Source organism: Lepidochelys olivacea, assembly GCF_965140295.1.
Source record: "Lepidochelys olivacea isolate rLepOli2 genome assembly, chromosome: 1".
Taxonomy (NCBI): domain Eukaryota; kingdom Metazoa; phylum Chordata; order Testudines; family Cheloniidae; genus Lepidochelys; species Lepidochelys olivacea.
Genome location: NC_140411.1, coordinates 158,893,351 through 158,911,874, shown reverse-complemented (window position 1 = coordinate 158,911,874; position 18,524 = coordinate 158,893,351). Strand labels below are relative to the sequence as shown.

General features: G+C 41.4%; 1 protein-coding gene across 2 annotated transcripts in view; it reads right to left on the bottom strand.

Annotated features, from left to right (window-relative positions):
- The window catches only part of HSF2BP (heat shock transcription factor 2 binding protein), a 59,950-nt gene that overhangs the window by 15,906 nt on the left and 25,520 nt on the right, over nt 1-18,524 (bottom strand). The window contains exons 6-8 of one of the 2 annotated variants that reach the window (XM_084640982.1): nt 12,575-12,692; nt 3,490-3,593; nt 1,356-1,486 (exon numbers count right to left, since the gene is read on the bottom strand). In XM_084640982.1, the coding sequence (XP_084497108.1) occupies nt 1,455-1,486; nt 3,490-3,593; nt 12,575-12,692 (254 nt within the window). In that variant the 3' untranslated portion in view covers nt 1,356-1,454. Of the gene's footprint in view, nt 1-1,355; nt 1,487-3,489; nt 3,594-12,574; nt 12,693-18,524 lie in introns of those variants that run through there. The other variant, XM_084640981.1, reaches the window with a different exon arrangement.

Genomic DNA, 18,524 nt, shown 5'->3' with positions numbered 1-18,524 from the left:
GGCAAAGTAATCCTTTCACATGCTTGCTTTTAAACCATGTATAGTATTTTAAAAGGTACACTCACCAGAGGTCCCTTCTCCGCCTGCTGGGTCCAGGAGGCAGCCTTGGGTGGGTTCGGGGGGTACTGGCTCCAGGTCTAGGGTGAGAAACAGTTCCTGGCTGTTGGGAAAACCGGTTTCTCCGCTTGCTTGCTGTGAGCTATCTACAACCTCCTCCTCCTCCTCATCTTCTTCGTCCCCAAAACCTGCTTCCGTATTGCCTCCATCTCCATTGAAGGAGTCAAACAACACGGCTGGGGTAGTGGTGGCTGAACCCCCTAAAATGGCATGCAGCTCATCATAGAAGCGGCATGTTTGGGGCTCTGACCCAGAGCGGCTGTTCGCCCCTCTGGTTTTCTGGTAGGCTTGCCTCAGCTCCTTCAGTTTCACACGGCACTGCTTCGGGTCCCTGTTATGGCCTCTGTCCTTCATGCCCTGGGAGATTTTCACAAAGGTTTTGGCATTTCGAAAACTGGAACGGAGTTCTGATAGCACGGATTCCTCTCCCCAAACAGCGATCAGATCCCGTACCTCCCGTTCGGTCCATGCTGGAGCTCTTTTGCGATTCTGGGACTCCATCATGGTCACCTGTGCTGATGAGCTCTGCATGGTCACCTGCAGCTTGCCACGCTGGCCAAACAGGAAATGAGATTCAAAAGTTCGCGGTTCTTTTCCTGTCTACCTGGCCAGTGCATCTGAGTTGAGAGTGCTGTCCAGAGCGGTCAGAATGGAGCACTCTGGGATAGCTCCCGGAGGCCAATACCATCGAATTGTGTCCACAGTACCCCAAATTCGAGCCGGCAACGTCGATTTAAGCGCTAATCCACTTGTCAGGGGTGGAGTAAGGAAATCGATTTTAAGAGCCCTTTAAGTCGAAATAAAGGGCTTCATTGTGTGGACAGGTGCAGGTTTACATCGATTTAACGCTGCTAAATTCGACCTAACGTCCTAATGTAGACCAGGGACTAGAGTCAGATAGGAAAGAAGAAATCTCTCCTTCCTTCAAATGAAAAAATAGTGGCGGGAGGAAAAAAATGAGCCTTCTTTGAATTAAACTGAATATTTTTTGCTTACTTCTCTTTCTTGGAAGGAATATTCTTGTTTAGATTTCCTCCGAAGGGGATTGGCTCTCGACTGACAAGTTCAGGGAGGGCTGGTAAGGAGTGTAATTAGGCATGCCACAGGAAGGGAAACCAGAGAAAGGCTCCTGGGATATAAATCCATAAACACTTTGAAATTTCAGGTCATAGGCACTTGCAGGGTAGAGAGGGTGAAGAGTATCAGAAGGGCCTGTAATGGCAGTGGTAGAAGTCAGAGGATGACTCTGAGGGCTCCTTGAGTGGGAACTTTGAAGGCCTTGAGAGAAAGCTTGAGGAGCTATGGAAAGTCCAGGCATCACAGGGGCGATACCACCTTTACCCAGTCTGCTCTTTGCAGGAGTCCCCTCCTTTACTGAAACACAAGCAGAGTAACCCTGAGACTATATAAACTAGTGCTCCAGCCACTTTCTAAGAAGTGTGTGGAAAATGGAAGCAGGCAGGGCTGGGGTGCCTGATGTCTCTGAAATCATGGGTCCTGGCCTGGGAGGCTGGGCCCTGCAAGCAGTGGAAGGAAGGAACAAGAAGGGAAAAGAGAGAAATGAAAAAACAAAACTGCTAAGGCAATTTGAAAAGGTGAAGAAAGCCCTGAGCGCAGCGAAAACTGCCTGGACCTCCTGCTAAAGAAGATAATGGGAGTGAGGGTAGATCCTGGGCTCATCCTTTGTTCAGTACTGTGGGTCCAGTTGCGCAAACTACTCAGCCATCTCTGTCAACTGGAAGCAGGCCTTCTCAGCACTCAGGAATCGGAACTGGCAGGTGCACACTGCCTGGGAATCCTTGTCCTTTCTCAGAATTTAAGAACTTCAGAGAGTGAAGGTATTATATAAGCCTGTCTTTTTCTCTCACTCCAGACACAGATGAGTGATACCTTTAGAATGCAGAACAGCCTTTCAACCTCTTTTTCATCAACAATTGCAAATTAAATACTATCAATTGTATATCATACTTTGTCTGCTTATGTGACCATAGGAGCTTTAATTAAAAAATAAAATCAGATCAGATATCTAGCTCCAAGCAAGATTAATTTATTCTATCAACGTCTTTTGAATGGGACATTTGGGAGCTTCAGTCACCTCAGTTTTGTTAGAATAATGCCCGAAATATTAGCTTGACAAAGAAGGAAATGTGGAGCAATGTGTATAAGGTTTCTATGTACTGCAGGGCAAAAAACCATATAATCAAGTTCTTCCACTTAGCAATTCATCTCCCCCAGCTATGTATAAATCTATAAAATGGGTATGATATTTTACAGTGGTGTTGTGAGGTTTAATTAACTGTGATCCTTTGAAGAAAAAGTTATTTGATGATGAGCCTGAGTACATAATTTTCATATAAAAATATATGTGAGAGCCCTGTGGCATATAGGAAATCCCTAAGTTTATTGAAATACTATAGATCAAACAACTCCAAGTGTCAAATTCAATCCTTGCATCAGCAGGTGCAACTCCCATTAATTTCTATTATTATTTGTACTACAATAGCCCCGCTGCACTAGGCACTGTACAAACACAGACAAACCCAGTGCTGAAGAGCTTAAAAGACACGTGCGAAGAGAAACCATCACAGAGAGGAAAATTTACTTACATGGGGCCACACAAGTGGCAGAGCTGGGAATACAACCTATGTCTCCTGACTTTCAATCCAATGCCCCATTCACTAGACCAGTAGTTCTCAAACTTTTGTACTGGTGACCCCTTTCATATAGCAGACCTCTGAGTGTGACCCCCCCCTTATAAATTAAACACTTTTAAATATATTTAACACCATTATAAATGCTGGATGCAAAGTGGGGTTTGGGGTGGAGGCTGACAGCTCACAACCCACCCCCATGTAATAACCTCACAACCCCCGAGGGGTACTGACCCCCAGTTTGAGAACCCCTGCACTAGACCATGATGGATCTCATCAATGAGAGCTGGCCTCACACCAGGGATGTGTTTAGTTGCAAAGGTTAATTTGTTTCAAGATCAAAGACAGACTGACCTTGCCCTACATAGTTTTCAGCAATTACATTTTTATAGTGTCTCATAGATCAAAGATACCTATTTTAAAGTTCATAGATGCAAGTACAGGTGGCTGTCTTCCATTTGCTTTATCAGATTCCTCCCCTCTCCACACTGGGATACTGCCATCAATAACTCTTACATGAATTGAATGTTATACACTAGAATCATTGATAGAAATACTTATATTCATTCCTTCAGTTATTTCCCTCTCTTTGGATCTTTATCATCTCATAAAATTTAAATAGAACAAGGTCACAGATCCGAATTTCTACTCGGCTATTATCTGTATGTATTAACAGCTATTATCAAAAAGTCCACAATTTGAACTGTTGTAACAATCTTACCGTTCAATAGCCACCAAAGTAATGGAATAAAACCTGGACTTTCACTAATGTACTTCAAGCCTTTCACGTTGATGCTCACATTGTACAGTGACATCAGAATTAGCCTAAAATAAAATTAAAAAGGTGATTAAATTGCTTCTTTAACTGCATCGCATTACAATAACTGCATCCAATACTTACGATAAGCATCTACAGCTGGCTAGATACAGATACATATTTCAACCTCTATAAGATACAAAGATATGTACTTATGTCATATTATACACATACAGCTACATGAATGCAACAGTGTGTGAGACTTTATTTAAATTTATAAAATCAAAATATTTTTAAAATATGTAAAAGTCAGTCAATTTAGCAGCATTTAAATTTCTCTGAACTGAATGGGACTATTAACATGAGTAGGGCAAGCAGGATTTGGCCTTACATGATCACTCACCATATGCAACAGAATCCTCTTAACTGGGACTCCCCAGAAGGAAGCCTATCATCCTGATTAAGCTGCTTGTCTCAACAAATGAAAGGGCCACTTAAGAAAAAAAAAGGCTGCAAAGATTTTATAACAATTACTATAATGAATCAAAAGAACTAAATGAAATTTGCTGCATTTCATTCATGGTTCTTTTGATCTTTGACAAATTCTGTATTTTTTTAAAAAAAAAACCACAGCAGCTTAGAATTTCACATCTTAAATACCTAGCTATGCATCTCTTAATCGTCTGACACTGGCCACTCGTGTCCCTGTCAAACAAAGTTTATGCTAATTCTATACCAATTAAAGCAGCAGTCAGTCATTCTATATTATGAGGTTAAACCTGTTCTCTGGAAGACATTCTGATAAAGCAGCTGTCCCGAATCTAAGAGGTGCTGAGCACCCTGACTTCAGTGGGAGCTGAGGTCACTCAACACTTTAAGGGATCAGGCTACAGGTAAAGCACACTCTAAAACAAAATCCAACAGAGAGGTTATTAAAAGAGAAAAGGTGAGACTCCATTGTAGTACACTCTCTTTGCCAAGCAATGTGTCTTAATAGCCAGTGGGACGATGAAATTATCCCAGGCAGGCACAACGCCTCCTGGAGTGCCACCCTTAAAGAAGGCACAGTAGTATCTTCTGCCACCAAACAGAGCCAACTCCACTGGCTGTTGTGGACAGGGTAGGGGCCACACCCATCTTTTTTTCATCCCACACTGTTAAGTCTAGGGCTAGCAGAAGCACTGGACTCTAGTAGTCTTTGCTGAAGGGACTCATAAGGACTGTATGTCTGGCTTCTGTGCAGAAGGCAAGGGGGTATTATGGGAGAAGAGACACTTCTTGTTTCCCTGCTCACGCTTGCTTAGGCATGAAGCAGCCAGGCAAAATTCAGGGCCAACATATATAAGCCACTAAGAGTAACTGTTGCAGCCACAGAAAAGCAACATGCCTGGAGTGTACTGTTTTCTCAGCTGACTGCCAATCCAAATGTCAAGAGTGAAGGGGATGATTCTGGCCCCAGCTCTGGCAACATATAAGACTTGCAAGAGGTTGGAGAAGTCCCCTGAAATAGGAGCAGCATAGGACTTAGGCAGCCTCCCTCATCAGCCCTAGCATAGGGCCTGCACCAAAGCAGATACAGAGGGAGGGGACATATCCACAGCGCATAGTACTCCAAGGGATTCTGGACTGCTGCAGGGCTGCTCTAATTTATGCCAAGGGCTGAAATGAGGATGCAACAGTGATGTAAAGCCACCACTGCCCCCTGGGCTGCACCTCCCAGAAAGTACAGCACAGAATCTGCCCCTGGCATCATAGAAATTACTTAAACCATCCTTCTTCAAGCATCTACCCAGGGCCCCTCCAAGTACAACTTAACACGACTCCGATAATGTGACAGGATGGGAACTTATCCATTCCTGCATAGGGGAACTGAGAAGGAAGCCACTGTTCTGCCACCCTCTGAAATGTGTTTAGGAGTCCTTTACCAGGTCAGAGAGGATGGTCCCTGGCAGTTCCAGCCTAGATCAGTACTTGCACCCACCAGCCATATAGTACAGTCCTTGTCAATGTCTCTATGTGCTCCCCCAAATGCCTTCACATTCACACAGGGCCAGACAATTTGGTCCTTAAACCGTGGCTATACTGTGAAAAATGTATTTTTGACTCTTAAAATGTCATCATGGGTTTATTGTGCCTCATGGATTCCACATCAAATTTGCTCAGTCTACAAGTAAAAAGATTTTCTTTTAATTGCCAGCCCTGCAAATTCAATCTGCATCTGAGTCAAAACACACTCTTGCCTTTGCACACATCACTAGCAGTCACAAAGATGATGCAAGCCAAATGATGCTCTCAGTTATACCTGCATAACTTCACTGCCTCCGATTACCTTAACACCTGTGCAACCCCACAAGCCTTCAGTGGGTTTTCAGAGGATGTAACTGAAGGCTTTTGTTGGCCTTTTTATTTTTGGTGTTGATGTCTGAAAAGGAAAGAACCCAGCTTAGCTTTCAGATCACAGGTTGAGTCTCTGGGACTAGCAGTTAGAAAAAACATTTTATTTATAAATCAAACAAATTTGACATGGCATCACAAACATTTTTAAAGTCAAACTACATTTAATGTTTATGCAGCAGAATGAAAATGCAAACACTCAGTAAGTGCTATGCTCAGTCATATATTTTCAAAGCCTCAAAAACTGTATTTTATAATTTGTCTTCCTAACATAGCAACATCCCTAGTCAACTTTTAGGACGACATCCATGACAAATTTAAATCTTAAAACAAACCAAAAATTTTCAACTTTTCCTCATAGACGAAAAACATATTCCCCGATCCACCCATGTTCACGTAAAGTGAATGCTTACTGTATCTGACCAAGCCATCGAATTTCTCCCAGAAAGGTCTACTTTCAGAAGAGATAAGCAGGAAAAATTTCAGTAAATTGAAAATGCTGAAAGCCACTGAAAAAGGGATTAGTAAATAGGTGTCATCTCAGCTTTAACTGTAAGACTGCTAATGCAATGTTATAAGATAAAATAAAATTCATGCTGGATAGTTTTATATACAGAAATGTGATGCCTGTATTATACAAGTTATTCAGAAATAAGACCAAATATGGAAGTTATTTGAAGTAGTTCTAGACCTTTTGGGGAACCCAGGACACAGGCAAGATCTTCTTTCTTCAAAGCTATCAAACTACTGATAATACTCGATGTAGAGACTGTATTGCCACTAAACTTTTGTTGCACTCTTTGCTGAGCTAAATAGAATATCTGATGTGTGTTATTACATTGCCTTCCACACTTGCCACATGATTTTATTTTTTTATATTCTAAGATGAAAAGTTTTATGAACCTTTTTGCTTAACGAGCAACACTCTGAAGAGCTTAATGTCCATTTATTCTGATTTTGTTTCTCTTTTCTTCAATTATTTCCAACAGGTTTATGACCTAAATATTCAAAGGTGTTGAGCACACACAAAATCACTGAAGTCAATGAGAGAGAGTGTTCAGCGCTCTAGGCCACTAGTGTGCTGCAAACTCCTAGCCAGGAGAATCTGAAGTGATTGAAAAAATAGTGTACTCTAATGCTGATAGTTGTTTTATAAGTCCACTCCCTTTTTAGTTTGTCTTTCCACTCTCTCTTTTCTATATATCTTCTCTAGGACCTGGTCTACACTATGAGTTTAGGTTGGATTTAGCAGCATTAGATTGGTTTAGCCCTGCACCCGTCCACACTACAAAGCTATTTTTTCCAACTTTAAGGGCTCTTAAAACCAGGTTGCAGTACGTTTGCATTTTACTGTGCAACTTCTACACAGAGAGCTAGGGTAAAAAAACTGTAAAGCTCCTACGTGACTTAGGAGTCTATGTCTCATTTTCAGAACTCGCTTAGGAGCCTAACTCTCATGTACTTTCAATGAGACTTAGGCTCCTAAATGACTTTAAAAATGGGACTTAGGCTCCTAAATTGCTTAGCCACTTTTTAAAATTTTACCCTTAGACCAGTGAATCTATTGTGGTCATGGCCCACAGCAAGCTCTGGACGCTGCTCTGGAGCTGTGCTCTGCAGCATTCATGACCCATGTGCACCTCACTCCTCATACAGCTTCCACAGCCCTTACTTGGGCAGCAGAATTTAGCCTTTAGTAATGAAATGTCAATACCTCTAACTATGCATGATCAGCCAATATAAAAACAATAAATAAAATAACCATTTACAACAGAAAAGGTTAATATCTTTGGACATGGTCTTTCAATCTGTTCCTCAATGGAAATCTCACACAGATTAAAAATGATGTAGAAGGACACTGCTAGTTTGTATTTTTCTTTCGCTTGTTTGTTTTGTGTGGAGCTGAGGGGACTGGTTGTGGTGAACTAAAAATGTTGGAATGTTGGGGGAAGAAGAAGAAAGTTCCTGAGATTTAAACCCATTTTGCTAGCCACTCAGAAGATCTAAGCCCAAAGTAATAGTATATTATTACCACCACCACAATGTGGAAAATCTCCTTGGCTCTTTACGCCACTTTCAGCTCTACTGCTCCCTTATATTCTTGCTATATAAACACACTGTTTTTCCTTTGCCCTTCTCATTATTATTATAACCCACTCACTCTTTTTATTATTTCCCCCCACCCCTCAAGTAACAAAAATTGGAAATGCATAACTTAGTCACCACACCTCTGAACTAGCTACACTTATTTATAAAGTAATTAGTTGAAAACAAACGAACAGCATTTCCTTTAGTCCGTAGAAAAGATGCCATTTGATTACGGAGTCTTGACTCACACTTGTTTCTACATCTTTTACTTGTACTGATCTCTCAAAAATAAATCATGTGTCAGCCTGGTAGCCATGCAGGCCTTACAAGTTTGACTATCAAACCTAGTCTCTCTAACCCTATGCCTGCAAGAGCCAGGTTTCAAGGTACAAGTGGGAAGAGAATATTTTTTGTCACTTAAAACAGGTTTGTGATGAATCTTTGGTTTGAATCCAAATCATACATGGATCCAGCCACCTTGATTGGCAAACAAGCATAAATATCAGTCATATAATCTTTCATTAATATGGTATTTACGCCAGGACTGTGATAAATCCTCTTTTTTGGCATTTGATCCAACACCAAATATTAGGCAGTAGTCTTCATCGAATGCAGAATATAAACAGGATCAAAGATGATCGTTGTGTAAGATACTGTAAAATTTATTGTAGCACCGCTGTAAAATTAATTTGGAATTAAAATTTCTGATCCACATGAGATTTTGTGAAGTGCCTCTTCTAGGCTGTATGCTAACCCAGTTTGATGGACATTATATATTGATATTCTACAAACTAAATGTCCCCTGTTGAGTCTTTGGTTTGTCTGTAGGCTTGACTTGCACATGTTTTAAAATCGCTGTTGCAAGGTAGCTGGAGATTACACTACCATGAGAAACTGTTTTGCAATCAGCTTTAGTTGTTTTTACAATAAAGAACTTATTTTTTAAACTTATTTCCAAAAAGAAGCCCCTCAAACACTGCATGATTACAATATTGCTAAGTGTTCAAAAATCAAGAGCCAGCCGCGCAAAACTCTTAAGATTGGCTTAACGATCAAGGGATTTGTAGAAGTCTGGGCTCTTTTTATTTGCCTTATGGATTTTGAGCCCTTAGAGGTCACATTTTCAAACTTTTCTCTGCAATCATGAGGCCTAGAAACTTGCATTTTAAAAAAATGAAAGTTGTAATTCTCACGTAATCATATAACGCCAGAAATCGGGGCTTTCTGAAAAATACCACATAATATGAAAGTTGGCTATCCTATTTTGAATGCTGACTTCTAAACCCTACGCTTGGGAAACAGCATTATTTAATGTCTATCATGCTAAGAGACTCTGTAATGATATACATAAAACACCAAATCATTAGCAACATGGTTATTCAATATTTATGCTTTTTCACAGATCAACATTCAAATATCTACTAAAATAAAATACTGCACACATGAATCAATCAAAAATATTTATCTACACAAGCACCATATTAAGGTTCCCAATCCCTGTAGTGTCCAAGCGCCATATACATATGTCTAAGACAAGCTGAATTTCATACCTCCCAGGTACAACTTGTTTCAATTAATTAGTAATATTGCTGAGAAAATGGCAAAGAATGTTAATGTTTTATTTCTTCATTTACTGGAAAGTCTGACTTTTTCCGTTTTTGGATTATGTATCATGGTCTTTTCTTTACAATATTTCATAGGATCATGTGTCTCACAGGGCTTCTTTACAGACATCCCTTTACCAATGTTGATGATAGCAGCTTGTGAGTAATAAGGTGGCAGGAGGTCATTTACACTTTGCTGGCCTAAGACAAATGCACTTTTGGTACATATGTAAACTACTTATTTAACTAACCAAGCATAGTATTTTAACAGATTATTTTTCATTTTGGACGGTGATACAGGGGGAGTCCTACATTTCTCTCAGTTCTTTTCCCTACTTTAATACTTGAGCCTCCCTTAAATACCATTCATTCCAGCAACTCTACCTCTTACAAAGGCAGGGATGGGCACATCTCCACATTACCTATTATTCTGGTGCTTGATAGACCTTGCACAGACACTGATGTGCCTGCAATATTGGTTGAGGAGAATTGGTATGCAGTCACCAGCCTTGCAACCACATCTCGCATATTTATGAGGAATGGATGCTGTGAATATTATTTCCAATGGACATATTTCCTCTCCAGTAAAGTAAATAATGAATGAATTTGTGATGGGGTGTGTAAACCCCACACCAGCATGGAAGGAGTTAGGGAGGTGCTTGGGGCTGGAGTAGCCCCATCCTGCAACACCTGCAAGAAGCCTCAAAGGAGGAAGTTCCATTCAATAGTGGACAGCCCTGGAAGGATACAGGGTGCTATGCTTCCCAGCTCCCAGGAAGGCCTGATGTCTAGTGCAACCTCTGCCCTCACAAAAAGGAAACACAGATCTCCTGTGCTAAAAGGAAGAAGAAACTCATCCTATAACTTGTTCTGGAGACTCAGAGGACTCTAAGGTGGACCATAACCCATCCAGGGCCTCTCTGAAGAAAGAGGTCAATATCCTGGTCAGAACTACCTATGTTTTCTTTTTTTCTTTGCCCCTTTCTTTAACGTCTTTTGCTGCCTTCGGATTTTTTGTTTCACCTGTGACTCTGAAAAGGGGAGAAATTGCCAGAAGGGCTGAGAGCCCACCTCCACTAGACTGTCACTGAACGTTCCTGCTAAAAGGTCTGGATTTGTGTGACTGCTACTTTCCAAGTAGTATCCAAAGGAGGTATACAGTAGTAAAAGAATCACTCTGTGAATGGAGGAGTATTGTGCTAGTGCCAAAACCTGATGGCATGACATGTTTCTGCGCTGATTTTCGAAAGGTCAATGTGGTTTCAAAATTCAATGCACAGCCAATGCCAACAGTGGATGAACTATTACAATGGCTGAGAACTGCCAGATATATATCCACTTTAGAGCTCATGAAAGGGTACTGGAAAATAACTTTGATGCCAGAAACTGGGGGGAAAACAGCTTTTTCCGCATCCTTTGGTCTATATCAGTGATGGGCAACCTGCACCACACCACTGTTCTATATCAAGTCCAAGAAATGTTTTTGGTCACTCTGAGGCAGCCAAAACTTTCCAGAAGCTAACGGACCGAATCTTTTGGCTGCATAGGCAGTATGCAGCGGCCTACTTAGATGATACAGTTCTCTCCTGCCAGGACTGGGACAGTCGCTTAAGAACGGTCACAGCAGCACTCCAGTTCCTCACAGATGCAGTAAGGCAGGGAACTGCAATGTCATGTACTTAGGCTACACTGTGACAGAAAGCCAACTACAACCCCTACTGAACAAGGTCCAAGTCTTGATGGATTGTCCTGTTCCCACGACAAAAAAGCCCAACCAATTATGGCACTTCTTGTGAGCTGCAGGCTGTTATCGATGTTTTGTGCTGGGATTCCCCACTACTGTGACCCTCCTCACAGATCTCATAAAGGACAGATGCCCAGAAAGAGTCCAGTGGTTGAAAAGCCTGTGATAAGGCATTTAGGACACCGAAGGAGCATTTATGTAAGGAGCCAGTCCTTTTTAATCCACACTTTTCATAGAGATTTATTCTGCAAATAAATGCCTCACATATAGGACTAATGTTGATCCTTTTGCAAAAAACTGAGGGGGAAGGACATCTGATATTGTACATCAACCAAAAGTTGTTCCCCAGAGAGAACATATACTCCGTGATCAAGAAGGAAGCACTGGCAGCAAAATGGGCTGTGGATTCAGTGGATGCTAACTGCTGGGAAATCCTTTTTTTAAAAAATCACAGACCACACTCCACTTTGGCGGCTGAACACCATGAAAGACACCAATCCAAGGATAATCCGCTACAACCCTATGCCTTACCAGGTCAGTTGAGTACCTGGAAGCTACATCAAAATGCTGACTTTTTTTCACAAAACGACAGCAATTCCAGCACAGGGGATGGCAACCCTGCCCCTGTCTTGAGAGGGAGGGTACGTAAACTCTACCCCAGTATGGAGGCTAAGGCGCTGCTTTGGGCTGGAGAAGCCTCATCACACCACACCTGCAAGTCATGCCAGAAACAGAGGAGTTTGAAAGGGGAAAGCTCCACTCAGTAGTGGGCAGCCCTGAAGAAGAGCACAGTTAAGCGTCCCAACTCCAGGAAGAAGCCTGATAGCAAGCAGAGTCTCTGTCCTCACAAAAAGGGAACACAGACCTCGTGTGCCAAAAGCGGGAAGGGACTATATCAGATAACCTGTACTGGAGACCTATAGGTTTTCCTTTTTATTTTTCCCTTTTGTCACCTTTGGATTGTTTGTTTCACCTGTGACTCTGGAAAAGGGGAGATATAGCCAAAACAAGAGCGGAGAGCCCACCACCGCTAGACTGTCACCAAATGCTCCTGCTAAAAGGACTGGATCTGTATGAATGCTACTTTCCAAGTAGTATCCAAAGGGGGTGCTCTGATGGGGACAGTTCCTTGACAGGATCATTAGGTAAAGAGCTTCAGTAATAACGGTCCACATTGTAAGATAACATGCTTCATTTAAAAAATATCTGGCCTTCATACACTTTCAGTTTGGTACAGAGTCCTGGCTTCATGTCTCCCAGAAGCTGCATCATTGTGTCCAACAACACCCGACTTGAATTAACCAGGAATTCACGGCCACATGCCAATGCAGCAACATCTACAACAGAACACAAAATAAAATAATAAAAATCACATTCCAAAAAAAACAGGAAAATGAGTTCATATCTAATACAATCTAATATTAACTACCTGTAAGAACTGTGAAGACTGAGCTATGACATCTATAAACCTTTCCCTAAATGTAGCGACACAGCAAAAATGGAACTGTATAAAATGCTACCGAAGCAGCAAACAATACCTAGCAGTCAAAAATCTGTTTATAATTATACATTGTTAATTAAAATATGTATTCAGGGTGGCTCAGCAGCAAAATTTGTAATGCAATGAGTTTATGAAACAGGTATGATTCAAGACGCTCTGAACTGTCAGCATCTAGAACTATTGTGGAAATAATGCAAAGTTGACCCTAATAGTCTCAGTTCTAAAAGAAGGAAGATGTAAATCAGTGGTGGGCAATCTGCGGCCCATCAGGGTAAGCTGATTGTGGTCTGCGAAACATTTTGCAGACGCTCAACATCCGCAGGCACAGCCCCCCTGCAGCTCCCAGTGGCTGTGGTCTGCCATTCCCGGTGAATGGGAGCTGCAGGAAGTGGCAGCCAGCACATCCCTATGGCCCGCTGCTTCCTGCAGCTCCCATTGGCCGGGAACAGTGAACCACAGCCACTGGGTGCTGCGGGGGTCTGTGCCTGCGGATGCTCAACATCCGCAAAATGTCTCGCAGACTGCAATCAGATTACCCTGATGGGCTGCATGCAGCCCGTGGGCTTCAGGTTGCCCACCACTGATGTAGATTATTTTATATTTGTTCCCCCTACGTTCCTGGCTAGAGTATACATCTAAAACAGCAACAGAGGTCAACTTACAAGATCTTCCCTGCTCTTGTAGGAGTGCTTCCTTATGCAGTGGACAACACAATAAGCAAAAAAATGCAGAAAGACTATTACTCTGCTAAGGATACAGTTTGCCCTTGAATAAATGTATTGGACTATAGGAAGCAAAACAAGTTCAAATGTTAAGCAGTGAGGAATAAAACAACATTACAGCAGCTTGCATTTAAAAAAAATGAGCCTGACTCTCCTCAGACAGATGTAAATCAGGAATAACTTGACTGAAACCTACAGAGCCATGGCAGGTATTAAAACTGGAGTAAGTGAGGTGAGGATCAGGCCCATTACATTGTATTCTGACACACTGAACCCTTAAAGAGAAAATATATTGTAATTCTTACATTAACATGACAAAACTATGAGTATATATACATGCAGTCTTCCTTTATCATCAATCACAAAATGGTTAAAAAAGGGAGAATATATATTCACCAACAGGAGGAAAGAAAGAGAAATAAAAGTGCAAAAACATGTGACGTTTTAGAAATTACAACCCTTGTCTGGAATGGATTTACTGTCAGAAAATCTGGCAGGTGGTGTTAGGCATTTTTTTTTTCCTATTTGCTCTTTTTACTGCTGTTTTTTTAACATTTGCAGGGTTCTTTTAAGTAATGACTGTGACACTGACAGAGCACTTCAGTGTGATGCTGAGAGACCAGCTTAAATCAAAACCATAGGCCAATTCACTTGTATTTGAATATCAAAGATATGTTAATGTTATTGTCTTCACTTCCCTATAATCTGTACTATCGCATTACATTACGTATACCCGGTACTTAATTAACCCTAGATCAAAAGTGTATGTTAGTGAGAATTTAATTTATGTATAAACTTCATGAAAACTAATGAAAGACTGTTTGGATTGCTGTAACTAAATGCATTGTGTATATCTCTGTAATTGGATTGACCATCAAATGGAATTGGAGCCTTGAAACTATAAATGAAGCATGCTAACTTCAAAGCATGGGTAATTGTGTTCGACAATGGGAAATCCACGGACCCAGTCTGCGTTTAGTCAACAGAGGAAAAGCCCATTCTGTAATGCAGTGGTTCCCAAACTTGTTCCGCCGCTTGCGCAGGAAAAGCCCCTGCCGGGCCAGGCCGGTTTGTTTACCTGCCGCATCTGCAGGTTCGGCCGATAGCAGCTCCCACTGGCCACGGTTTGCTGCTCCAGGCCAATGGGAGCTGCTGGAAGCAGCGGCCAGTATGTCCCTTGGCCCACGCCGCTTCCAGCAGCTCCTATTGGCCTGGAGCAGCAAACTGCGGCCACTGGGAGCCACGATCGGCCAAACCTGCAGACGCGGTAGTGTAAACAAACCGGCCTGGCAGGGGCTTTCCCTGCACAAACGGCGGAACAAGTTTGGGAACCACTGCTATAATGGAAACATTTGCCAAACTGCTTTCCGGGGAAGACAGCTGTAAGACAGCGGTTTTGTTCAATATCTTCATAAATGATCTGGAGGATGGTGTGGATTGCACTCTCAGCAAATTTGCGGATGATACTAAACTAGGAGGAGTGGTAGATACGCTGGAGGGCAGGGATAGGATACAGAGGGACCTAGACAAATTGGAGGATTGGACCAAAAGAAATCTGATGAGGTTCAATAAGGATAAGTGCAGGGTCCTGCACTTAGGACGGAAGAACCCAATGCACTGCTACAGACTAGGGACCGAATGGCTAGGCAGCAGTTCTGCGGAAAAGGACCTAGGGGTGACAGTGGACGAGAAGCTGGATATGAGTCAGCAGTGTGCCCTTGTTGCCAAGAAGGCCAATGGCATTTTGGGATGTATAAGTAGGGGCATTGCCAGCAGATTGAGGGACGTGATCATTCCCCTCTATTTGGCATTGGTGAGGCCTCATCTGGAGTACTGTGTCCAGTTTTGTGTCCCACACTACAAGAAGGATGTGGAAAAATTGGGAAGAGTCCAGCGGAGGGCAACAAAAATGATTAGGGGACTGGAACACATGAGTTATGAGGAGAGGCTGAGGGAACTGGGGATGTTTAAGTCTTCAGAAGAGAAGACTGAGGGGGGATTTGATAGCTGCTTTCAACTACCTGAAAGGGGGTTCCAAAGAGGATGGCTCTAGACTGTTCTCCGTGGTAGCAGATGACAGAACAAGGAGTAATGGTCTGAAGTTGCAGTGGGGGAGGTTTAGGTTGGATATTAGGAAAATCTTTTTCACTATGAGGGTGGTGAAACACTGGAATGTGTTACCTAGGGAGGTGGTGGAATCTCCTTCCCTAGAAGTTTTTAAGGTCAGGCTTGACAAAGCCCTGGCTGGGATGATTTAGTCAGGGATCGGTCCTGCTCTGAGCAGGGGGTTGGACTAGGTGACCTCCTGAGATCCCTTCCAACCCTGATATTCTAAGAATGGATCCAGGGAATGATCCTGAATCTCTGAACTGTTTGGATTCTAACAGGGTTGAATACTGAGCAAGTAGACAGAGATCCCCAGAATTATTTTAATAAACCCTGAGAGACTTAGGGAAAACTAGCAGATTACTACATCTCTGCTATCAATTTGGATGTACTTACTTGGACTCACCTGTTAATGTGTTTTACCTGCTTTAACTTCTCAGTAACTCATTTATTTTTCTTAGCTAATAAACCTTTAGTTAGATTACTTAAGAAACTGGGCGTCAGTGTTGTTTTTGGTGTAAGATTGAGAGTATCCATTGACTAGGGAAAAGTGACCGATCCTTTGGAATTGGGAGTACGAATGTGAGGTGATTTGTGGTTTTAATAACCTTTCATCACAACGTCTAGTTTGTCTAGGCAGCAAGATGTGCTGGAGAGCCGAAGGGGACTGTTTGTGACTCCATGGTAAGACTAATATAGTGATCCAGGAGTGCACACGTGCTACTGGTGTGGTGAAATCTAATTATACAATATACCACCAGTTTGGGGGGTCTGCCCTGTTTTCTGACAGTCTGACCTGAGATTGCAAAATCATTGCTCACAACTGAGAGTGCCAATCAACTGATGGTTTAGGTTATTTGGAAGAGTAAATCACTGCTGGACTGATTTACTGTTATTAAAAATAATTAACAAACTTACTACATCATCCACTCTGAACCAATTTCAAGAGACAATTTTATATCTAAAATCTTGATACAAAAATCACAGATGGCCACTTGACATTTTTATACATTCAGGTGATGAAGTGTTACATGGAAAAAAAAAAAAGACAAATGTCAGAAAGTATGAGTATCATTGTATGTGCTAATATTTTAAGGGATGGAGACGATGAGAGCGCAAAAACATTTTAAATAGGTTCAGGACCTGTACTAATGCTAATATGTTGGTTGGGTTCAAAGTCCTGCTCACCACTCTGTATCTTCGGGCGGCTAGCCCCAAATTTATGTTAGACACTTCAATAACAATAAATATCGCTCTCGCATGAATACACTTCGGATGCTGAACCCAACGAACCCATTAAAGACAGAGAACACCAGTTGAAGTAACAACATACGTCATAAAAATGTACCTTAAAAGACACAGAAACATAGGAATTCCCATACTAGCTCAGACTTATACATCTAGTTCAGTATCCTATCTCCAACAATGGCCTGCACCAGAAGAGTCAGAGGAAGGTGCAAGAAACCCTACAGCAGGCAAATATAGAATGATCTTCACCCCATGAAGATCTCACTCTAATCCCTAATGGATAAAAACTGGTTTAAACCCTGAAGCATAAAATATTGTCTCCCTTCCACAACTCTTTTTTGCAGTAACTATAACTACTATAACACCCATTGTTCCATGTTCTCTGTGTATATAAAATCTCTCCACTGTATTTTCCACTGCATGCATCCAATGAAGTGAGCTGTAGCTCACAAAAGCTTATGCTCAAATAAATTTTTTGGTCTCTATGGTGCCACAAGTACTCCTTTTCTTATAACAACTCTGGATAATCTTCTTAGCTATATAAATATCCAGTCCCTCTTTCAATCTTACTAAATTGTTGGCCTCAACAGCAGCCAGTGGCAATGAGTTTCACAATCTAATTACATGTTGAATTAAAAAGTATTTCCTTTAATCAGTTTTTAATTTGCTACCTTTCAATTTTATTGAATGCCCTCATGTTCTTGTGTTGGGAGGCAAGGAGAAGAGAATCTCCCAATTTAGAGCAGACCTAATCTAATCTAGAAGACCCAAATTGCAGGCCAATCTGGTTACACATGATGGAAATTCTGATTTTTTTTTCATTTTTTAATTAAGAAATTATATCCAAAAAACCTACCTTAAAAATATTAAGGTTGCAAAACCAGGATTAAGGTTCAATCATTCATTACAGTGTATCCTTTACCATATTTGTCCTTAAACATTCTCCTTTCCAAATTAAATAGACATATGAGGTGAAATCTTGGCAGCACTGAAGTCACTGGCAATATTCTTTTTATTTTTTCCTCCCACTGAAGCCTTCCTCATTCCACAAACCTCTAAACATTGTCATTGTCACTCTCTGGACCTTTATTTCTGTTATGCTTTTATAAATGAAGTGATCTGAGGCAGAATCAAATTACACCTTTAATTTGTGGAAGGGCATAATGTTTTCTATATTATTCTTAAAACAGTTTTTCATCTTACTCACATTTACTAGACATCTTAATGAACTAGCCACAATGACACCTAGATCACCACCATCCCACTCCAAAAACAGGTTATTAAATTCAGAACCCACTACTGTGTATGAATAATTTATGTTGTTGTTCTTATTTTGAAGATCTTGTACTTGCCAATGTTGAATTTCATCTGCCATAATTTTGGCCAGTTATCCTAGTTTTATTAGGACTTTCTGTAGTTCTTCACAATGCTCTAGTTTTGACTAACCTAAATAATTTTGTGTCTTCACCAAATGCTTCCATCTCAATAGTTTGGCCCTCTTCAACAATGTTGATTCCAGGGGCACACAGTTTTTAACATTTTTTCCATGCCTAGAGTAAACAGTTAGTTCTTTGGCTTCCTTATCTTTTACT